The following is a 20,554-nucleotide window of genomic DNA, read 5'->3' on the forward strand; positions in this document are numbered from 1 at the left end:
TATATATATATATATATATATATATATATATATATATATATATATATATATATATATATATATATATATTACCGCGAATGTCCGCAAATTGGTGAATGTTGACATTCACTGGTGAATGTCCGAAATACATATTTTTCTCCTTGGATTTAGTCAGCGTTGCCAGTCAACTGTTTTAAATTTAATGCAAGGTTTGACGATGACAGGTTAGGTTAGAATAGATTATATTTGGTTAGGTGAGGTTAGGTTAGCTTAGGTTTTTAACCCATTTCTGATATTTAGAACCAAATTTATCGTAACCTAATTTAATCTAACCTGACCTAACCTAAACTAACATAATCTAACCTAAAGATTATCTTATGCTTGCATCAGACTGAAAAGACTTACTTGCAATGGTTGCAAAGCTAATTGTGCCAGGTGGTGCGCATTTGTGCACCTTTTTGAGTTGATAGCGCATTGAATTTTTCAAATTGGCGCATTGCGCTGATTTCACGCATGTCAAAAAAATTCGGCACAAAGTTGGCGTATTTTGCCTTCACTATAACAATGACAAAACTCAAAATCTTAAAGTCTAGTGTTTACTGACAATGACAACTTCTACTGAGAGATTCAGGAATCTGTTTATAAAGACAGATGGAATCTTCATTAACCCGTAGGGATTCTCATGTCGCATTCCAGGCTCCATGAAGACCTAAATTTTAAATTATCAAAGCGTGCATTATCCTTAGCGTGAAAAACCAGATATGGGAAAGTGGTCAAATTTCTATTAAAAAATACAGAAAAGAGTGGGAAAAGCTGACCTTTGTTCGACATAGCTCAAGCAGCTCTTTCTGTCTTAAGCTTATCCATCAGCAACCCCTTCGTCGAGAGAGTGTTCTCTGTTATGAGTCTTGTCATGTCGAAAGATGATGCAGCTTAAATTGCTTAACTCTACTGTGACCATCCGACTTCGACTAACTTGCCAGGGAAAGTGCTGCAGGGACTTTGATCTTACACCCGCTATGCTGAATAGATTTACATTGACATGTATGACATCAAAACAACATCCAATGACAAAGAAAATGAAGATGAAACTCTCGAGGAAATCTTGGGCGATATAGAAGGAGGGTTTGCTGTTTAGCTTTGTTTAACTTTGAAAATGATCTTGAATACTAGTCGAAAATAAATACAATATATGATTTAAAAGTGTACAAAACTATTTCGAAGTTCATAAAACGAGCAGAACAAATAAAATAAAAATCGGAACTTTTGAAGAACCTTACCAAGTACAATTTTGTCTCATATTGTATGTCTTTGGCTTCTGTTTCATGACAAAAATCTCAAAACATTGTCTTTGGCCTGCAATTTTATAGATAGTTGTAGTAATAACGGCCGGTCTAATTTTTTATCTTTAACTTGGTCCTTCTTGTCGTTCTAATTTATATTTTGAAAGCTACGAAACATTTTTTTTTTATCATAGCTAAGTTTGAGAATTTACATCTTTTTGAAGCTTAGAATTGCAATGTCATAAAAACATTGTATAAAGAAGTAAACTTTGATGTCAGTTACCTAAATGAGATTTTGGAGAGATGTGACCTTCAAGGATCATACTCCTCTTATTTCTACATTAGAAAATCCTTTCTATTTGTTTACGTATTATATCGACCACACTGTTGTTCTTGATCTGATGTAAAACCGGTTTCTATGTGCGCATTCGGAGATAATTAGCTTATCCTGAGTGTGATAAACTACTATGCAGGGATACTTTAATTAAATATTTAATATATAGAGGTGATTGCGGTATGTTAGGTTTCTAAGATAATGCGTTCTGGGCAGCATGCTTTCCTTAATTCTCTGTTGTAGTTTCCATAATTTTATTACTAAAGTATTATATTTTCATCATATATTGGTATATTTCATTATGATTAACCTAGCTTCACTTCTTGAGTGTGGTCGATATAATACGTAAGTACCATAATTTTAAGTATTTCTGAAGCTTAGCTTGCAATTTGTATAAAAAAAATGTGAAACGAATTAGTACTGGAATACACATGGCTACAAGTGCTACAACAATACCGCTAATGTAAACAATTTCACAAAGTATCTAAATAGAGAATTTGAGTGAACGTGGGATTTATGCACTGGCGCGGCAAATCTACATGCAGAGGAAGGAGATACAAATGCAAGTTGAATGATTTCTGGCCATACTTTATAAGCCTTACACAGGGCCGCCTTGATAACTGTTAGCGTGAATCCATGCACTCTTTAGACATTCAGACCAGAGCCCACTGGGTCAAGGCCATAAGACAGCCCTCGACTTACGTCAAAATGATCAAAATAGTGATACTTGAAACTATTTTATATGCAGCGGAATAGCTAAATACAAGCTAACTAGGAAGAACCAAACTACATAAAGTAAATGCATTAAAGCTCTTAATTTTGAGTATGTAATATAAAATAAATGAAAAAAAGTGGCAAGCTAGACTAAGATATTCCAGAGTGCAAGAATAAAACGGATAGCCTATACAAGAGTGCCAGAATAAAATTTTGTGCGAAAATCTCTTCTAAAAGAAGACATTCAGCAAATAGGCAAAAAAGCCGTTTCAGACAGTACTAACCGAATTTCACTTTACGGCTTTTTCTGGGAAGATCATCCTGGGAAATCATGCTCTTGTGTTTCAGGGTCTGCTCATAACTCTCCTGATTCAGCAAAACTGGAAACGTATTTCGTTTTTCTTTTGGCATTTCAGGTTTCACTTCTACTATGCTCACTTTTAATTTTATCAGTTCATTTGCTACTATTTTTGTTGACTTTACTTCGTTGTGCATTTTATTCAAAGAACTTAGTTTAATTTCTTCCCTGGAGTCCTCTTTATCTGGAGAGCTTCGATTACTCCCATGGGAAAAAACAGATTCTGTCGTCGGTGAAATTAATTCCTTATCAAACACACTTTCTTTGTTAAAAGTAATTCCAGGAAGTTCCGACTGTGGGAAAATATTCTGAGAAGCTTGAGTGTGTTCACTCTTTATTTTTTCTAAAACCTCTGGAGTTTCAGATCCCCGGTGGAACTTCAATATTCCAGATTCAACAGTGTCAACATCCGTAATTTCTATTTGAGGTATAACAAAACCAGATGGTAACTTTTCCTTGTGAAAAATGCCACGTTTTCTTGTCCTCATTATTGCTTCCTCTTCATTGCCTGGTTTCCCCCCAAATATCGATCCATTAAGTACATTCTTAAAAGACAATTTCGGCTTCGGATCAGATGCCCCTCTTCCAAGTCTGATGCTAGGACGCCTTGCAAAATCTTGAATAATTTGGGAGGCATTACTCATCCGCAACCTTAGAGATAATCTTCCCGCTTTTCTTTCTAACGGTGTATGTTCCATTACCTCAATATGTCCCGGGTCTTCTTTCGCCCTACCGTCTTCTTGTACCAATAAAACCATTATTTAACACAGAAAACCTAACAACATGCAAGACAACAAAACACTAACCAAACGCTGAATTTTTTGAGTGTGGATGAAAAATATTTGAAACCGCAAAATAACTTCGGTCAATGTACCGTCAATTACTTTCACTCTGACGAAAAGCAAATGTTAACCACAACTTTAATTATAAACGTAGACTTATTTTCTTTCCAGCAAAAAACTTGCAATGCATCGCTACTTAGAAAAATTAATAGGCTACTATGCGTTTTTGAAGCGACAGTAGTCGTTTTAGATAAATAGCTGTAACTTTGAAACAACTGATTTATTTTTGTTCTAATGGAAATACAATCAATGGTTACCTAAATGAATTTGAAACAATTTGATTTTTTTTTAAGTTTGTTCAACTTAAAGTAAGCATCAAAATCAAAACTTAAAACGCACAGAAATTGTTACGTATATGAGGGGGTTGCCCCCCCTCAATACCAAATTAAGATTTCGTGACTTTTAGGGGGGTGTCCCCCCTTTTTGAAAATCAGGTAAATTTTCCCAGGCTCGTAGCTTTTGATGGGCAACACTAAACTTAATGAATTTTGTGTATTTGGAGTCAGAATAGTAAGTCAATTCTTTTGATGTATCCATTAGTATCAAAGGTTTATATTTTAGTTTTAATCACTGTTGAGCCGCATCGCTCCGTACTTACAGTTCGTCACCACGAACTGCTTGATTAAATGAAGCTTCAGGGAGGGGATAGCTAAAGTTCTTTGAAGAACTAGATGTAAGCAGTGAAAAAAAATCCTAGCTTGTCTAAAGAAAAATCTGCCTCTAGTATGACAAGAAAATGGTCTTAGCATTGATAAGTTCATAAATTATTTCTAAGTATACACCACATTTTCTGATATAGAAGATTCCAGCCCAAGGACGACGCCAGGAAATTTTGCCGGATGGGATGTCCCTCGCAACACCTATGTTCACATCTTCTCCTTACTTTTAATAGAAGAACTTGACTAAAATACCAGCCATCCTAACCAGAAAATAAAAGTAGAAATCTGAACACAGTATGGCGAAATCAGGATCCCAGCACATGTACCAAAGCCGAAAAACACTTTTTATTGCTTAGGTTATAACAGACAATACAAAGCTCTATAAATATCTGATGTTCTGTAGTTTATAAAAACATTATCTTTAGAGCTACGGTACTTTATTTGGCCAGGGCATAGAAAAGTCACAGAAAAACAATTTCAAAATAAAAAAACGTGGAATGAATTTTATCTCGCAATACCAACACAAGCCAAAGTTGCTAGAGGATCGTAATCTGGTTATCTGCAATGGAATAACATATTTGCCTTGTCTAGAAAGAAAAGTTACTTTAGGGATACCAAGGAAAACTTATCTAAATTAACAACTTTACAAAATTGAAAATTTTTATAAATCTAAAAACCAAAACTTTAAATCAGTCAAAAGTGATCAATCTCTTGATTTTTAGCTGACATAGATGTTTTGACTATATGCAAATACGCATACAGTCACGCAAAGACTGTACGCAAGCGATTTTGACTGTACCCAAGGTCTCAACAACTAGTCAGGATCTAACAAAAATTCCTAATCTTAGCTGATTTTACTAGTACATGCTTGTAACACTTCGCTATTTTAACATCAATTAATCTTGTCATTTTCTTTCTTTCTGTTTTTCAAAAATAACCAGATTTAAAGGCCTGAAAATAGAGTTCAAGTGGTTCACATAAAATCTGTCATCCCATAGGAAATTTCCAATTAGAGCATGTAATCATACTACTTGAAAAAAGGCAAAGGTTAGGCTTTAGGCTGACTCAGACTCGTGCCAGTTCCTGGGCAAAAATTCAAATTCTCTCTTGGAATTTTCCGAATTCTTCGTCTAGAAGATTAGACATATGGTCTAGTTCAAGAGGATATTTAGGTCTAAGCAACTTTTTTTCCTAATTAATTTTCTTAATTAGTTCCTTTGTACATCTGCTGAGGGCATGCCTGATCCTTAAATCGGGGCAGTTTTCTTTGAGAGCGGGCTGCAAGTGATACATATGGGATTAACCTTGCTTTGATCAAGTAGTACTAGGGCCTTTTACCTTCACAACTTATCCATCAAAAGCCATTAGCATAAGAACATTTACACAATTTAAGGAAGTATGAACCGAATTACGCGGGTCCCACTGCCTAGAGCAGCGTGGAGTAAGTTACTCTTCGACAGGGGGGGGGGGCAGTTTCCCCCTCCAATAATTTGGAGGCTAATGTCCCTTGGCTATCCAGATATGGACCCCTCTTGCCCCCCCCCCCTCAATAAAAATACTGGAGATTCACCCCTGCTCTTCGAATGGCACATACTGTTTGTTTTGGTTAACCACTTTGCAGAGAGGGTATACAAGGGGGCAGTTGTCATTCTATAAAATTTACAGACCCATGTTGAAACAAAATTTTCTTTGACAAATTCAACCAGTCCTGTTTTAATGGTATGCTATTTAACTGTAAAGAGTTCTAGTTCTAACAGGAACTTAGACTAAACTACATGATCTAGCGGACTAAATTTTATCCACATTTGGCAATTTTTACGTCGGGGCTTACACACATCTTTTAAGAGGTAGAGGAAGGGCCTTCAATAGCTTTTTTTTTTAGAAAAGGTTGACTAAAGTCTGAATAATGAATATTTAATCATAGCTGAAAAATTTAGACACCTGGTTTGTCTCTTCTCTCCTTTACTGCAGCTCGAGATTTGATATTCTTATATTCCTAAGAATGTCCAATATTCTTAAGCAGCAAAGTTTCTGCAGAGCAATGTTTTAAATGCCCTCTGTTCCCAATAGAAAAGAGTTGTTGCAATAAGCAATATTACTCAATTCCATCAACAAGTAATTTTAGTTGCAGTTGTGTTCTCACAGGACTTTAAAGTGATCTAACTTTTTACTCTTGACACCTTCATATCTCTTGCATGTGCTTATACAAAAAAAAAATTAAAATAAAAATAAAATAGAGAAACCTTGCCTAGTTATCAGATTTAGGTGGAACTAGTCAAGTTTGGTACCTGGTTGATGAAGCAATAAAGATTACAAAACTTAGAAAGTAGATCGCAGTTACAATCAAATAAGCTCAAATAGCTCCTGTAAGAATCTAGTACTCGTTTTTTTATTTTATTTTCATTGCTTCAAATAGTCATCTGCACTCTCCTAATCTAAATGAAAAGATTTAAATGTTGATCTTCCATGCAGCCAAATAAACATCTGCAGCTTATAGAAGCTACAATATTTTGAACTTATGACTTCTGAGGCATTGCAAAGCTCCAGAATTCATTCTGGCATCACAAAAATCCAAAACACCATACAAAATTATGCTTTAATACATTGGCTATGTACAATGCAATTTAACCAAATATTGTAAATTATGTGTTTTCCTGTTAACAAGGGCCTAATTTAAGGTGTCCACTTTATCTAAATCAAAATAGAATACCCCTCTCCTCTCCTCCTGAAAGATCAACAGTAAACAAAAAGTACCAAAAGTTCAAAAATTTGGAAAAGCATGATGCTTTACAGGCAAGTGTCTTTTTTTTACCTTAGAACCATTCACAAAAAGAAAATCAGGAATGCCCACAGTCGTTTAAACAATTTCTTTGCCTCCCTCCCCTCAGGGAAAGGCTTACTTTTTTTCTGAAAGTAACCTCATTTCTTTCAATCCAAACCCTCTGAAGTAAAAATGTGAAGATGCCAACGAAGCCATTTCGCAAATTCTGAGAGGAGGAAGCTATTACTATGGCTTCATATAATGTGTTGTTCTGTGAGTGTTTTTAATCGCCAGAACTGTCACCATACGTTACGCTAACGTCTTAAGATTAGTGAATAATTTTGTAAATTTTGGCTGAGTGTCTGAGGTTTATCTAACACAAAATAAAATACCCCCCTGCAATGAGTGCAAGACTGGCTAAATATCTTTGGAACGGGGGTCAATGGTGTGACTCTGTCAGCTCAGCCAGAGTCGACCCAGCTATAAATGGGTACCTGGAGAAATCTGGGGGAGACACGGGAAACGTCGGATGGTTTGTCCCAAACCACGATTGCACTCTCGGCCGAAGGCACTGAATCAGGAGATAGGTACCTGCACAACACAGACCATTGGTCAGCATGCAAAAAAGTTTTTTTTTACTGTCTCAGGTGGTCAAAAACAACCCACCTGTTCTGAAAAGAATATTTTTCTAAACCTCCCTACAATCTTTTATTGCCAACAGAGGGCCAAATTTCTTAACCCCTAAAAGCATTATTAGCCAAATGCTTGTGAGAGGGTGCTGATCATGGTTGCAGCAACAAGTGCAGCCTAGCAAAGAGTAAACCATGATCCATAGTAAGCAAAAGTTTAAAAATGTGTTTTGAAGATAAAAATGGCTAATAAAAAAAATTGATATTTGTAGCATTCGCAAATTATTTCGATTAATCTTAATAGTAAAAGTTTATTGCAAAAACAGATTTATATGAATTCCAAAAGAGCTTGAAACCCCTCAAAAATAGCGTCAGATCGAAATGGAAAGTGCACTGCTGAACTCATTCAGGAGCATTATAGCTCCCTACCCTAAATAACAAGGAATTCTATTTTTTTTATGGGAATGACTGGTATGTCTCCATTTCTTTAAAGGGGTGATCATACTGAACTAGTCATCATAGAATGTTGTGAGAGCGCCATCGAATCCATGAGGATGGAAAATTTAAAATTTCCAATCATTTTTTCGTGGTCTAAAACACTGACCATGTGGTTTAAAGCCCCCCCCCCCACGGCAGATTGGCATTTTTCTACCATTCTGCGCAACAAAACATTAATTTTGGCCAAAAAGAGTCAAATACCAAAAATTGGATTCTAAGATAGCCAAAGAATTTTTCATGGTCTAAAACCCTAATCAGAAGGTTACAAGCACCTTATCTTAACAAACTACGCCAAAGTACTATTTTCTATCACTTTGTGTCACAAAACGTCGCAAAACAACAGGAAGTTGTGCCGAAAGACGGCAGATACCAGCGTCTGCAACCACTATTTCTCCAATAGAGTTATTGCTCATTGGAACCATCTACCTAATATTGCTGTCACTGCTGCCTCTGTTGATGCCTTTAAGATAGCCTAACAAGAGTTGGTCTATTAAATCATGGAAGACAGAGTGGGAGGCTATTGAGTCAATGGCTTCCCGTCATCCCTGACCAGCAACTCTACAGGATTGTTCCTTATTTTGCTGGACAATACGATCTAAGGTAAAACCCTATGCTTGCCCAAAGAGGGTCAAAATTCCAGGGAATGCAAATTCTAAAAGAGCTATCTGGTTTTTCAAGGCATAAAATCCTAAAGCAGAGGTTTTTGCCCCCACCTTCAAAAAAGGGGATATAAGTTGTTTTGTCAGTAAGCTATTACTTTCAATCTAAAATCAGAGACCCATTGCAGGTTGAAAGCCCTGATCATGGCTCGGCAGAATGTGAAAAGACATAACTAGGGGGTATTTTTTTGTCAGATTTAGATGAAGAAGGCTATCAAAGAGATTGGCAAGCAGATATTTTGAAAAACAATATTTTGCTATAACATCACTGGTAGCATTATATACTGCACTAGGTCTGAATTTTTTCAACAGGGATTAGCAAGGTACTGTACCGCAAAAGTGCAGCCATACGTTTAATGGCTTAATTAGAAGCTGTTGCTTCTTTTAAATTTGTCTTCATAACTACTATGTAAATTACTAAACTGACATATGGCACTTTCTGGCACCATTTCGGAAGTGGCAAAGCTGGGAAGCATAACAAGGTTACTATCATAATATCCATCGTCAAACACCCTTAATTAGAATCTTACAATCTTCCCTCTTGCATGTTCCCCTACCCCCCCCCCCCTTTTAGTAGTCGAAAACTAAAAAAGGCAACTTGAAAAAAAACTACCTAATGAATAAAATGTCATTTATTTCTATTTTTATGAAAATAATTAAATTTGTCATGTGCAAATTCTTAAAGATAGCAATAATGACATGCCCCTCAGACTCTTTATGTATATGACAAAGATTCAAATGTCTTGTGCAAAAACTGAAGGGATATCAGAAGTAAAACCTATATTCAATGACCTTAAAAAAGCATGTTAACTTCTTTAGTTTCATAACCCAAGTTAAACAAAGATCTGTATGCAAGGTTTATTGTGTAGGCTATAATTAAAGAAAAAACGAGCAAAAATCAATTTTAAAAGGGAAGCTTTTCTTACACAAGTAAAGAGAAAATCTGAAACTTAAAACAAACAAAAATCACTGCTCCACTGATTACATAAGATCTGCTGTGCAAAAAGTGGGGTGGCAAAGTAGCAATGCTACTTGGCAGTTTTCAAATTTGTTGGCAGATTTTGTCTAAAAATACCATTTTAACAAATAAAAGCACTTTTTGCTCAAAGAAAAGCTGTCAAAACACAAGTTGTGCAGCTAAAGTATCTGTAGCTTTTGGAATTCTGCTACTGGCAGCTTTGGAACTTTTTCCCAACATGCATAAGATATATCCAGATAAACCAAGTTGAAATAAAGGGACTTATAATATTTCCCATTAGGCTATATCTAAAATTCTAAAATCTAGCATTTTACTGAAATATGAGCTTGCTTGATTTTTTTTTTTTTTTTTTCACTGCAAGACTAGTGAGAGACTTAAAGTTTTTTTGTGCAGACTAGTCCTATTTTCTGCTCCTAAGAGAACATTCTATTTTTTAGGGTCAGTTTTGTGTTTTCAGTAAAATGCTGCTTTTTACAATTCTATAGACATTGGAAAATACCACATATCATTTAATTTGAGCTGGTTTTTAAATATATTAAAAACCAGTGTTAAATTATACTTACTCACCTTGGAGTTTTATTCGATTTATGTGTTTTCCAACTAATAATACATAAGTTTAATTCCCTGGAGTTTTCAACGTCTATATATCTTGAATTTTTTCTGTCGGTGTTGTCAATACAATTTTCTGTTGGTGGAAAATTTGTTCGTGCCCAAAATGCGGGCAAAATCGAAACGTCCCAGAGAGAGCCCCCAGAAAAATTTGGACAGATGCCTGTTCTGTACTTCAGACCTAGAAGAGGACTCTAAAGCATTACTTTGTGATGGGTGTGGGAAATGGATATGTTGTGACTGCCTGAAAATATCTGACGCAGAGTATGAACTTGTCATCAAAATGCAGGAGAAAAATGGTTTCAATTGGGACTGTGCTTGGTGCAAATCAAATGTGACCACCCCTAGATCCATTATCCCTCCCCAACCCTCAGCTACTATCCAAGATATCACTACTGTGATCACGCAAGCAATAGGAAACCTTCAGAGTAGTCTCTCCAATACCCTTGTGCAGACTAAGAGTACACTTAGAGCTGAGCTAGGTTCTATAAAAGACAAAGTAAATAATGTGGAAGTGGCCCTATCCTCAAAATGTAGCGTGGATGAAACGAAGCAAATTGTGCTAGCAGAAGTCCAAGCACTTAGTGCTAACTTTCAGCAGTCGTTAGAATCCGAAGTACGACAGATCATCCGTGCTGAAAAAGACCGAGAGTCACGGAAAAACAACATTGTTGTATACGGTATCGACGCTTCCATTGATGACACTAACGCTCTCAAGCAGTTTTCATCAACCGAGTACGGAATTAATTGCGGTCCCTTAACTAATGTCCGTCGCCTAAAGCAGAATATACAGGCTAGCGATCCAACCCGGAATACGGCACCGCCCCTTTTGTTTACTGTGTCATCCTTTCAAATTAAAAAACAGATCTTGAAAGAGTCTCTCTCAAGGAAAGGAGCAGCACAGTTCCGCCATGATCGATCGAGAGAGATATAAAGCACTTGTTGCAGAGCTTAAGGACAGAATAGCTGGTGGTGAAACAAACCTCGCAATCCGTGACCTTCGTATTGTGTCAAAAAACGCGAAAAGCGGAGAAGTCTCTCCTCCGAAACCGATGCAGATTTCCAAGTTGTGAACTATGTAAATAATGTAAATATGGGTGTTACCGAACATGTTAGTGCTTCTTCTACGGAAAGACTCTCATCCATGACTAGTGACAGCTCGTTGGAAACCAAAACAAGCTCTGGAAGCTACTACACTGCTAACTCGAAGGCACCAGCAACCACTTTAGGCAAAACAGATGAGGACTCGGATCAACCAGGCAATAGGACTAACGACCAGAGTAAGCAACACCAAAAACGAGTAAGTACAGATTTTTATGCTCTAATTACTAACGTCGACCAACTTCCTAACAAATTGAACGAGCTGAAATCCGTGATTTATTCCAAAAATTATGATCTGATCCTATTGACCGAGGTTTGTCCCAAGTTCAGTAGAAACAGGCTCAAAGATTCCCATATTAAGATTCCAGGGTATGGTGTCATGTCAAACCTACAGTCATTAGAATGCAGGCGTGGTACGTTGGCGCTATTCAAGACATGTTATAGTATACGATGATTGTGTCTCCCAGGTAGCTCAAAAATTGTTGAATCTGTATGGTTCGACCTATGTGATGGCAGCGGTGGAGTAATAACCTGAGTAGGCTGTATTTACAGAAGCCCGTCTGCCTCTGATTGCCAAGAAACCGAGCGGACAATAGCAACAATGCTGCGTAAAGCAACTATGAATTACATAGGGACCCTTTTTATAGCTGGTGATTTCAACTTCCCTGACCTCATATGGAAGGATGGATATCCGTATATACCTGTACTTACGAACCGAAGCAGAAGCACGAATCTATTCACAGACTGCCTTCACAACCTTAATCTCTACCAGATTGTCGAACAAGCTACTAGAGGCCGACTTTTCCAGAGACCGACTCTACTGGACCTAGTGTTCTTACGGGATAAAGACCAGCTTCAGAACAAAAATTACTTACCTCCTCTAGGAAAGAGTAATCATATAATCCTAGAAGTGAATGAGTCATTTTGTAAGATAAAAATGATTACATACAGAAAACTTATGCAGACTAGAGGGTAATCAGAAAAGAGCTGGAAGACGTAGTTTGGTCACCTTTACTTCAAGAGGATGTCGACCAACAATGGGCTAACCTAAAGGACAATCTACTTACACTTCAAAAAAACACACGTCAGTAAAACTCACGCCAAAGCCCAAAACTATGCCTTTCGTGACCCCCGATATACGCAAGGAAAGAAACAGGAGGGGACGGTACTGGAGACAGTACAATAAAGGAGGCAAGGAAGAACACTACCAAAAGTTCGCAAAAGGTTGAAACAAGCTAAGAGGCCAAACTAAATAACTTTACACACCGTATGAGTCCAAGCTAGCTGATGATAGTAAGAAAAACCCGAAGAAGTTCTGGAAGTATGTATCAAGTAAGGACCATAGCAGACGGTCAGTAAAAGCACTCAGTACAGATGATAGCAAGGAAGTGACCAACTTGAAGGACATCACCAAACTCCTCAACAGGCAGTTTGCGTCGGTCTTCACCAATGAACCAGATGGTCCTCTTCCTCATAGTCCACCATACGACATCCCTAACCCAATGCCACCTATTCTACTCTCCCCCCCTGTCGTCCAAAAGCGACTTGAAGCGCTAGACGTCAATAAGTCCGCCGGTCCTGATAATTTGCACCCAAGACTATTGAAGGAGCTTGCCAAAGAAATTGCACAACCACTATGCAATATATTCCAACTGTCGCTTGACTCAAAAAAGGTACCCAAGACTGGAAGCTGATCCATGTCACCCCAATATTCAAGAAAGGTGACCGCACCAAAGCCAAAAACTACAGACCCATCAGTCTGCCCTCAGTGGTGGCAAAAACCCTTGAGCGGATTGTGAATGCTGATATTTTGACACATCTCCATAATAATAATATACTTTCCCCTGACCAGCACGGATTTCTGGCAGGAAAATTAGTTGAGACCGATCTCCTTGAGATATACAGCGCCATAACAGATTACCTGGAGAAAGGAACCCCTGTGGACCTGATTTTACTGGACCTAGCCAAGGCTTTCGACAAGGTACCAAACAACCGTCTCAGATTTAAACTTTCAGCAGCTGGGACCTACTCGGACGTGGTTGAATGGGTCATGGACTTTCTGACTGGTCAGAGTCAGCAGGTTCGACTTTTCACACATAATAGTGATAAGGTCTTCTCCGACCCATGTAATGTTGTAAGCGGAGTCCCCCAAGGTACTGTCTTGGGCCCTACCCTATTCCTTATATACATCAACGATATGATGAACGGAACAGAAAACAACATCACTCTCTATGCTGATGACTCCAAGCTGTTTGGGCCTGCAAACCAACAAAGTCTGCAGCGTGACCTTCATAAAATCCAAATGTGGGCACAAGATTGGCTACTACTTGAATTCAACACATTGAAGTGCAGTGTCCTTCACTTTGGAAGCAACAACCTCCGTCACCAGTATAGCATGTCCGATCCCAATTCACTGGCTAGCTTAGTACTAAAGACAAGTCCCGAAGAAAGAGATTTAGGAGTGCTGATAGATGAACAACTGAAGTTCCACGGCCACTGGCAACAAGCAGTTTCAAAAGCAAATTCAAGCCTTGGTCTCCTCAAATGCACTATAACCAGCCGCTCCCGTACAGTCTTTCTAAGGCTCTATAAGGCTATAGTTAGACCCGTTTTGGATTTTGGTACGTGTCTCACCTCCCCTTCATATCAGAATGACACCAGTCTTATTAAGGGAGTTCAGAGACGTGCCACAAAATGCATAGCTGCCCTACGAAATCTCCTATACAACAAGAGACTAGAACGCATGCAGCTGCCAACACTCGTCTTCAGACACTGCTGCGATGATATGATGCTGACCTACAAGTATAACGCACAACCAAATAACCCCCTCTTTACCAAACATTCAAGTCAGCACCAGACAAGAGGACACTCACATAAGCTGTCAAAACGTTTTGTTAAAACACAAACGCGGCAACACTTCTTTTCCGAGCCTGTTGTCAACAATTGGAATAGCCTTCAAGCTGAAACGGCAACTGCACCTACCGCTGCGCCCTTCAAGTCCAGACTTGACATGGAATGGAATAACAAGCCATAGAAATATGAGTGGGACTGTCCGTCCCACTCAACTACTGACTGATGCCAACTTTATCATAATGAGTGTCTTGCTAGGAGGCTGATGCTGCTTGTCATACCCAACCATCTTGCATACTCAATCCGAAGTTGCTGTTGTGCGGCGGTGTCAGCTCTATACCACTGAGAATGGTCTTAACGGGCCATACCTACCTCGTAGCCACCGCTACTGAGTGGGCTTAAATTGCATCTCTCCAGCAGACCTCTCCTATGGCGTGTCACTGGGCCCTAACACAGTGACGAATTTTTGCCATCATTTGACCCGGAGCACAACAGATCCAGTATGGACCTTAATTTGCTCCGAAGTGCGAATTAAGGTAATTAAGGTAATATCTTATGTGATTGGGAAAAGCAATAGTTCCAGTAAATTTTAGGTTTCAACTTGACTCTAGCTCTAGAAATTTCCATAAGAAAAGAATTGCTTTTTTAAGATAATATGTTCAATCTTGGCTTTCACCCAATGTAAAATTTACAACTGCACAGCAAATTCTTCACTGAGCTGTAAAACAGTTGCTTACTTTGCAAAATTATATTGCATGGGCTATACATTTTTGTAACAAAAGTAGAATATTTCAACTATTATGCATTTTTGAATAACTTTATTAAATGTGTTGCAAATTTTACATGCAATTAACTTTTTTTCAACAGGAGTGGGGGGGGGGGCAACCCTGGTGCCCAAAAATTCTTTTTTTAGACATTTTGGAGCATAACTCTAGGTTTCTGGGAGGGGGCGACTGACATGTTACTTCTAGCATAGAAATCAGCAAGGAAAAAATTATAGCACTTGGTACCCTAGGCCTATTCAAAGTTTATCTCCAATGTAATAAGAACTGGTGATACAATAATACTGCCTCACCCCCACCCCATAATAGGGCCCATAAATAATAATAGGGTATATAGCCTACAAAGGTTTCTGATTTTTTAATTGGTTTAATCCAGCATTTATGAACTAGGCAAAATCTGGTAAAATTCTAGTTTAGCTACTTTTTGCTATCTTGGAAAGGGGTTAGGTTAGGAAAATGAAACTTTCAACAATGAATCCAGGGCCAAAAACATACTCCAGGAAGGTTTTACCAAGCTTCTATGTTAACCCTCTTCTGATTTCTAAGTCTTAGAAATTTTTAAGTTAATTTTCAGTTTTTATTTTCTTTTTCTCTGGTTTTACTTCTGAAAATGCAATTCCTGTTATTTGAGTAGCCTAAAATTTTAAGCCATATCCAAGGTTTTTTTTTCTAGATTTAGAGATGCATTTGCAGATCTTAGAAACCTCAGAAATTAGAATTGAGCAAAGTTGTGAAGCTCAAAGCAGTTTTGTTGTACTTAATTTAAGCAGAAGATCTATTTTGCAAGGTTTTGCTTTTATAACACAAAGATTTTTAAAGGTCATCACATGTCAGGGCCCTCAACAGGGAGGTAGTTACTTTAAAATACCTTCCTGGGAAATAGGCTACTTTAGTCTGTAGATCCATCCCTGAAAGTTTCAGTTCCCTAACCTAACCCCATTGCAAGATAGCAAAAAGTAGCTAAACTGGAATTTTACCCAAAATCTTAATGAAAAAATGCACAATAGATATTCACAAAATCTGTAAATTTTTACAAGCTTGGGTTATATCTGGCCTAGGGACATAGGGGAGCCTGGGATACAATGATGAGAGTAAGCTAGCCTAGCAAGCAAAACACAGGCTGGAAAAGGAGGGTGATAGGTCAACTTCTGCTGCTATCTTCAGTAGCCAAGAATACCTGGAATTTGCTAACCTAGACTAGTCTCTTCAGAGTTCTGAATCATGAACAAACGAATAGCCTAGGCTTAATTTTAGAAGTAGCCTAGGCAAGGCTTATTTAGCCTACATAAGCCTAGCCGAAATCTTTCTGGGGGGGGTCATGTTTTTTAATTGGCGTACCCTGAGAACTTAAGGTTTTGGTGCCGTAGTTCTAGACCTTAAATTACCCACGAAAAATCTGTAAAAATAATAAACCTACCCATAATTCCTAGGTTATCTAGCTACTGTCATAAATATCCAAAAGCTATTTTTGTATCCCAATCAAGAGCAATTACACACAAATCAAGATCAGAGGTTAACGAATTATGATTGGCTGTTTTGTGGTTACACGCTTTTCACCATAATTCACATGAGTTATTAAACATCTTAATTGTAATTTAACCACACCACATAAAACCGCACCTCAGAATTTTTTCACAGTTGAATCGCTTTCTGGGAGTTTGCGCGGAACAGTCTGAGAGAATATTTATTTTCATTTGGTTCTCTTTCGCCATCTATTTTTAAAAAACAAATAGACACGTTAGGTTAAATATAAATGGGAATCAATTTCGCGTTTTCCAAAAATAAAATATTTCACATTTGACAAAATTCTATAAGATTGTAGTTTCTATCGGTCACCAAAAGATTTCAATGTTCCAAAATATGATTCTAATCCCAAAGCCTCCCATATAAATCAAGGTTGATGCAAAAGTTTTAGACAAGTTCCAATAAAAGTATTCCGTAACTCAGAAGAATCTCATATAATTAAAAACAGCAGAGGCTCTTGTAAAACAATGAGTCAACACACCAAAACGGAAAATCTAGGAGCTGCTCCCATCATTGTTGATTCAAAACCTCTTCAACTCCAGATTCCACATCATCAGCAGATATATTTCATTGGAAAAAAACTTTGAACTATACAACAAACTGGGTTTCAAAATAATCCTCATGGCTCCTTTTACTGTTTTTGAGTTTAAAAAATATCTTGTTGATGCAAACACCAAATTATCTGCCTACTACGAAATATTCTGCAAATGGATTGTTGAAGCCTAGATTTCAAATAGCACTGCTATTATTACTTAACGAAAGCATAAAAGATATTTTCTAAAACCATATTGGCCTGCCATAATCAAACAGTTCGTGGTAACGAAATATAAGGAAGAAGCTATGTGGTTCAATAGTAGCCGAAAATCTAAAAAACGGAATTTTAATACTAATAAATATACCAAAAGAATCGAATTATTATGCTGATTCTAAATATATAAGTCTCATTAAGCTTAGTGTTACCTTTCAAAGGCCATGAGCCTGAGAAAAAATGCCTGTTTTAGGCAAATTTAGGGCGTGGGAAACACGCCCTAAAAGTCAAAGAATCTTCATCAGATCGTCAAAATAAGAGCGTCAGATCGTCAGATTCAGCATATAAGAAAACCCTACTGTAGATGTTTCAAGCTCCTATCTGCAAAAATGTTGAATTTTGTTGCTTTTTTTGCCAGTAAGAAAGATCACGGATGCGTGTTTTTTTGTTTGTTTTTTGTTTTTTTTTTTTTTTTCAGGGATGATCGTATCGACCCAGTGGTCCTAGAATATCGGGAGAGGATTGATTTGAACATAATGAGTCTAGTGCCCATTTTAAGTGAACAAAAAGAGTGGAGGGCAACAAGTCTCCCTCTCATGCACTTTTTTTCCCAAAATCGTCCTATCAAAATTTTGAGACAGTCATTTTATTCAAAATATTTGAAAGGCCCAATAACTATGGCTTTGTAGATAACATGATCCTCCACAACCCCTGAGGAAAGGTCCTTAGGTTATAAAACTTGCCCATTGTTTACGTATAGTATTTGTTATTGGGAAGTATACGTACATTTTTGGGGTGGGGGGAGGGTGAATTTCCTTTTGGGGGATTTTTCACGGGGATTAGTTTTCCATTGAGAGGGAAGTTTCTAGGGGTGAACTTTTCAGAGGAACTTTTTAGGGAGAAATTGACAGAATTCCTATACGAGATTATTCTTATATGTGTTGCTTTCTCTTTGCTGACTCAATTTTACGCGTGGAGATGTTAAGGGTAATTGTCCGGGGTAAATTTTTACCGGCACTGAATATACATCTAAAGGATATTTCCATGGGAAAAGGGATTTTTTTGTGGAGATGGAGCCAGATTTCCTGGCCTTATTTAAAGAACGATCAAAAATTAAATTTAAAAGAACAAATTTTTTCAACTGAAAGAAAGGAGCAACATTAAAATTTAAAACAAACAGAAATTATTACGTATATGAGATGGGTATCCCCTCCTCAGTACCTCACTCTTTACGCCAAAGTTTGAATGTTGTCCCAATTCCTTAAGAACGACTCTTGAAACACAAGGGTCGTTTAATTAGAACAATAAGAACCGTTTTAAGTACTAAAAAACTTTAGCGCGAAGAGTGAGGTGTTGAGGAGGGGGTAGTCCCCATCATATATGCAATAATTTCTGTTCGTTTTAATTTTCAATGTTACTCCTTACTTTCAGTTGAAAAATTCTTTTTTTCAATAAAAAGAAGAAACGATCAAAAAAGTTTTTTTTTTTTTAGGCCAAACGAAAATATTGAAAAAACTCTAAACCCCGTTTTTGATAGTTTTTTCTTTACATGAAAGTATGAAAAGCTAGTGTTTTTACCCAAATATGGGATAAAGCTAAAGTGACTCTCACCAGAAGGTAAAGTAAGGGTGCAGATGAAACCTAAGTCAATAGACATGCATATCTACTTAGAACACTTGTAACGATATAGGAAAACAAGACCAGGAAGGGCTAAAGCGGTTTTCGTGGCAAATTATTTGGTTCCAAGATTAGAAGCCGTCTTTCGTATAGTTAGATTGAGGCTCTTTAGTGAGTGGGATTTCTATTGAAGGTAGCCTATTAGCTTACCTACGAAATTTCCATCTTCGAAAATACTTTAAGGTCAAGGCAAATGGAAAGTTGTCAACGGAGAAAAAAATCCAATTGAGACTGTCAGAGGACTCTCCTCTTAGTCTGTTGCTTTTCAAAATTCAGCTCAGTTCTTTTTTTTAGGATATTTCTTTATTGATCAATTCACAAACAACAAATCAATTAAACAAACATAGCCACTACTAGAAGGTAAAATAACCTGTGGGTAGTGACTCAATTAATTAATTAATTCACATATTCAAAAGCATATACAAATAAATATACTAAAAAAATAAGAAGAAGAAGAAAGAAAAAAGAAGAAAAAGAGAGAGACAAAAAAGAAAAAAACTAACCCCTCGTAAGGGACCTGCTCTCACCCTGTATCTCGACCAAGTAGGAACCTTTTGACCTGTGATTCAAATGAAAAAAACTGATTCAGAGCCCGTAATGCTGTCCGGGAGGTTGATCCAGAGGGTTACACTTACGTGACGAAACACATGAGCACCCTGGGTACTCATGTTACGTGACAAAACACTGTCTGGCACTCTGGGTTGACCAAAGACCAATGTTCTAAAATTTAAAGTATTCAAAAAAGAGCCATAAAAATTATTCTGGGGACGGCCTATACTACATACGATGAAGGTTTGGCTAGACTTGAACTTATTACATTGGAATCACGACGTCACATCCTTACCCTGAACTTTGGTCAGAAGTGCCTTAGTTCTGAATATCATCGACGTTTTCGCCCTACCTTTAAAGAAAATTCCCCAACCCTTCCTAATACAAGACTCAATGCTCGTAGAGCTCCAAATACCCAACTGGACCTGTATCCCCAAATGTTGACCATGAGATACAAAAACTCTTTTGTCCCCTATTTTGCTTCCAATTTTAATAATTGATATAACTTTTGTTTTATGTTTATCTCCTAACATCTGTTTTATTATTGATTTAATTTTTTGTTTTATGTTTATCACCTAACATCTGTTTTATTATTGTGATTCTGACGTGCGTATGCTAGCTTTTGTGCTATTTTAGCCAATAAATCCTATTCTATTCTATTCTATGAGCTGATCTTACTGTATGCTAGCTTATCCGCATTCCTAGTATGATAAGAATGATAATCAAAATTAGTAAAAAAAGTATCCACAAAACAAGCTAGCGAAACATCATTTAAACCAGTGTTGGTATACCAGTGTTAATAACTGGTGATCCCGTTACTAACCAACATTCAAAATTTTAAAATGGGAATAACAAATAAGTGTTTCATTAAAATTAGAAAATTCCCCCAAAAGACGAACTGCTTTATTCTGAATCGTCTGGATTTTTTTATAATTAGCATAAAAATTGCTTGCCCAAAGAGCACACCCATGTCAAACAGTTCGTGGTAACGAACTGTAAGTAAGGAGCGACCCGGCTCA

The 20,554-nt window shown here is 37.3% G+C and overlaps 1 protein-coding gene across 7 annotated transcripts in view; it reads right to left on the reverse strand.

Annotated features, from left to right (window-relative positions):
- Positions 1-16,663, reverse strand: part of LOC148949448 (actin-binding LIM protein 1-like) — a 150,961-nt gene extending 134,298 nt beyond the window's left edge. For 6 of the 7 annotated variants that reach the window (XR_016142134.1, XM_089093480.1, XM_089093479.1 and 3 more), the window contains exon 1: positions 2,595-3,435. Coding sequence is in view for 6 of the 7 variants with exons in the window: in XM_089093480.1 (XP_088949606.1) it covers positions 2,595-3,426 (832 nt within the window). In the remaining variant the exon portion in view is untranslated. Of the gene's footprint in view, positions 1-2,594; positions 3,436-16,454 lie in introns of those variants that run through there. The other variant, XM_089093484.1, reaches the window with a different exon arrangement.
- Between the last annotated feature and the right edge of the window lie 3,891 nt (positions 16,664-20,554).

This window comes from Artemia sp. Qi Xiang Cuo, chromosome 8 (genome assembly GCF_049724085.1).
Source record: "Artemia sp. Qi Xiang Cuo chromosome 8, ASM4972408v1, whole genome shotgun sequence".
NCBI lineage: Eukaryota > Metazoa > Arthropoda > Branchiopoda > Anostraca > Artemiidae > Artemia > Artemia sp. Qi Xiang Cuo.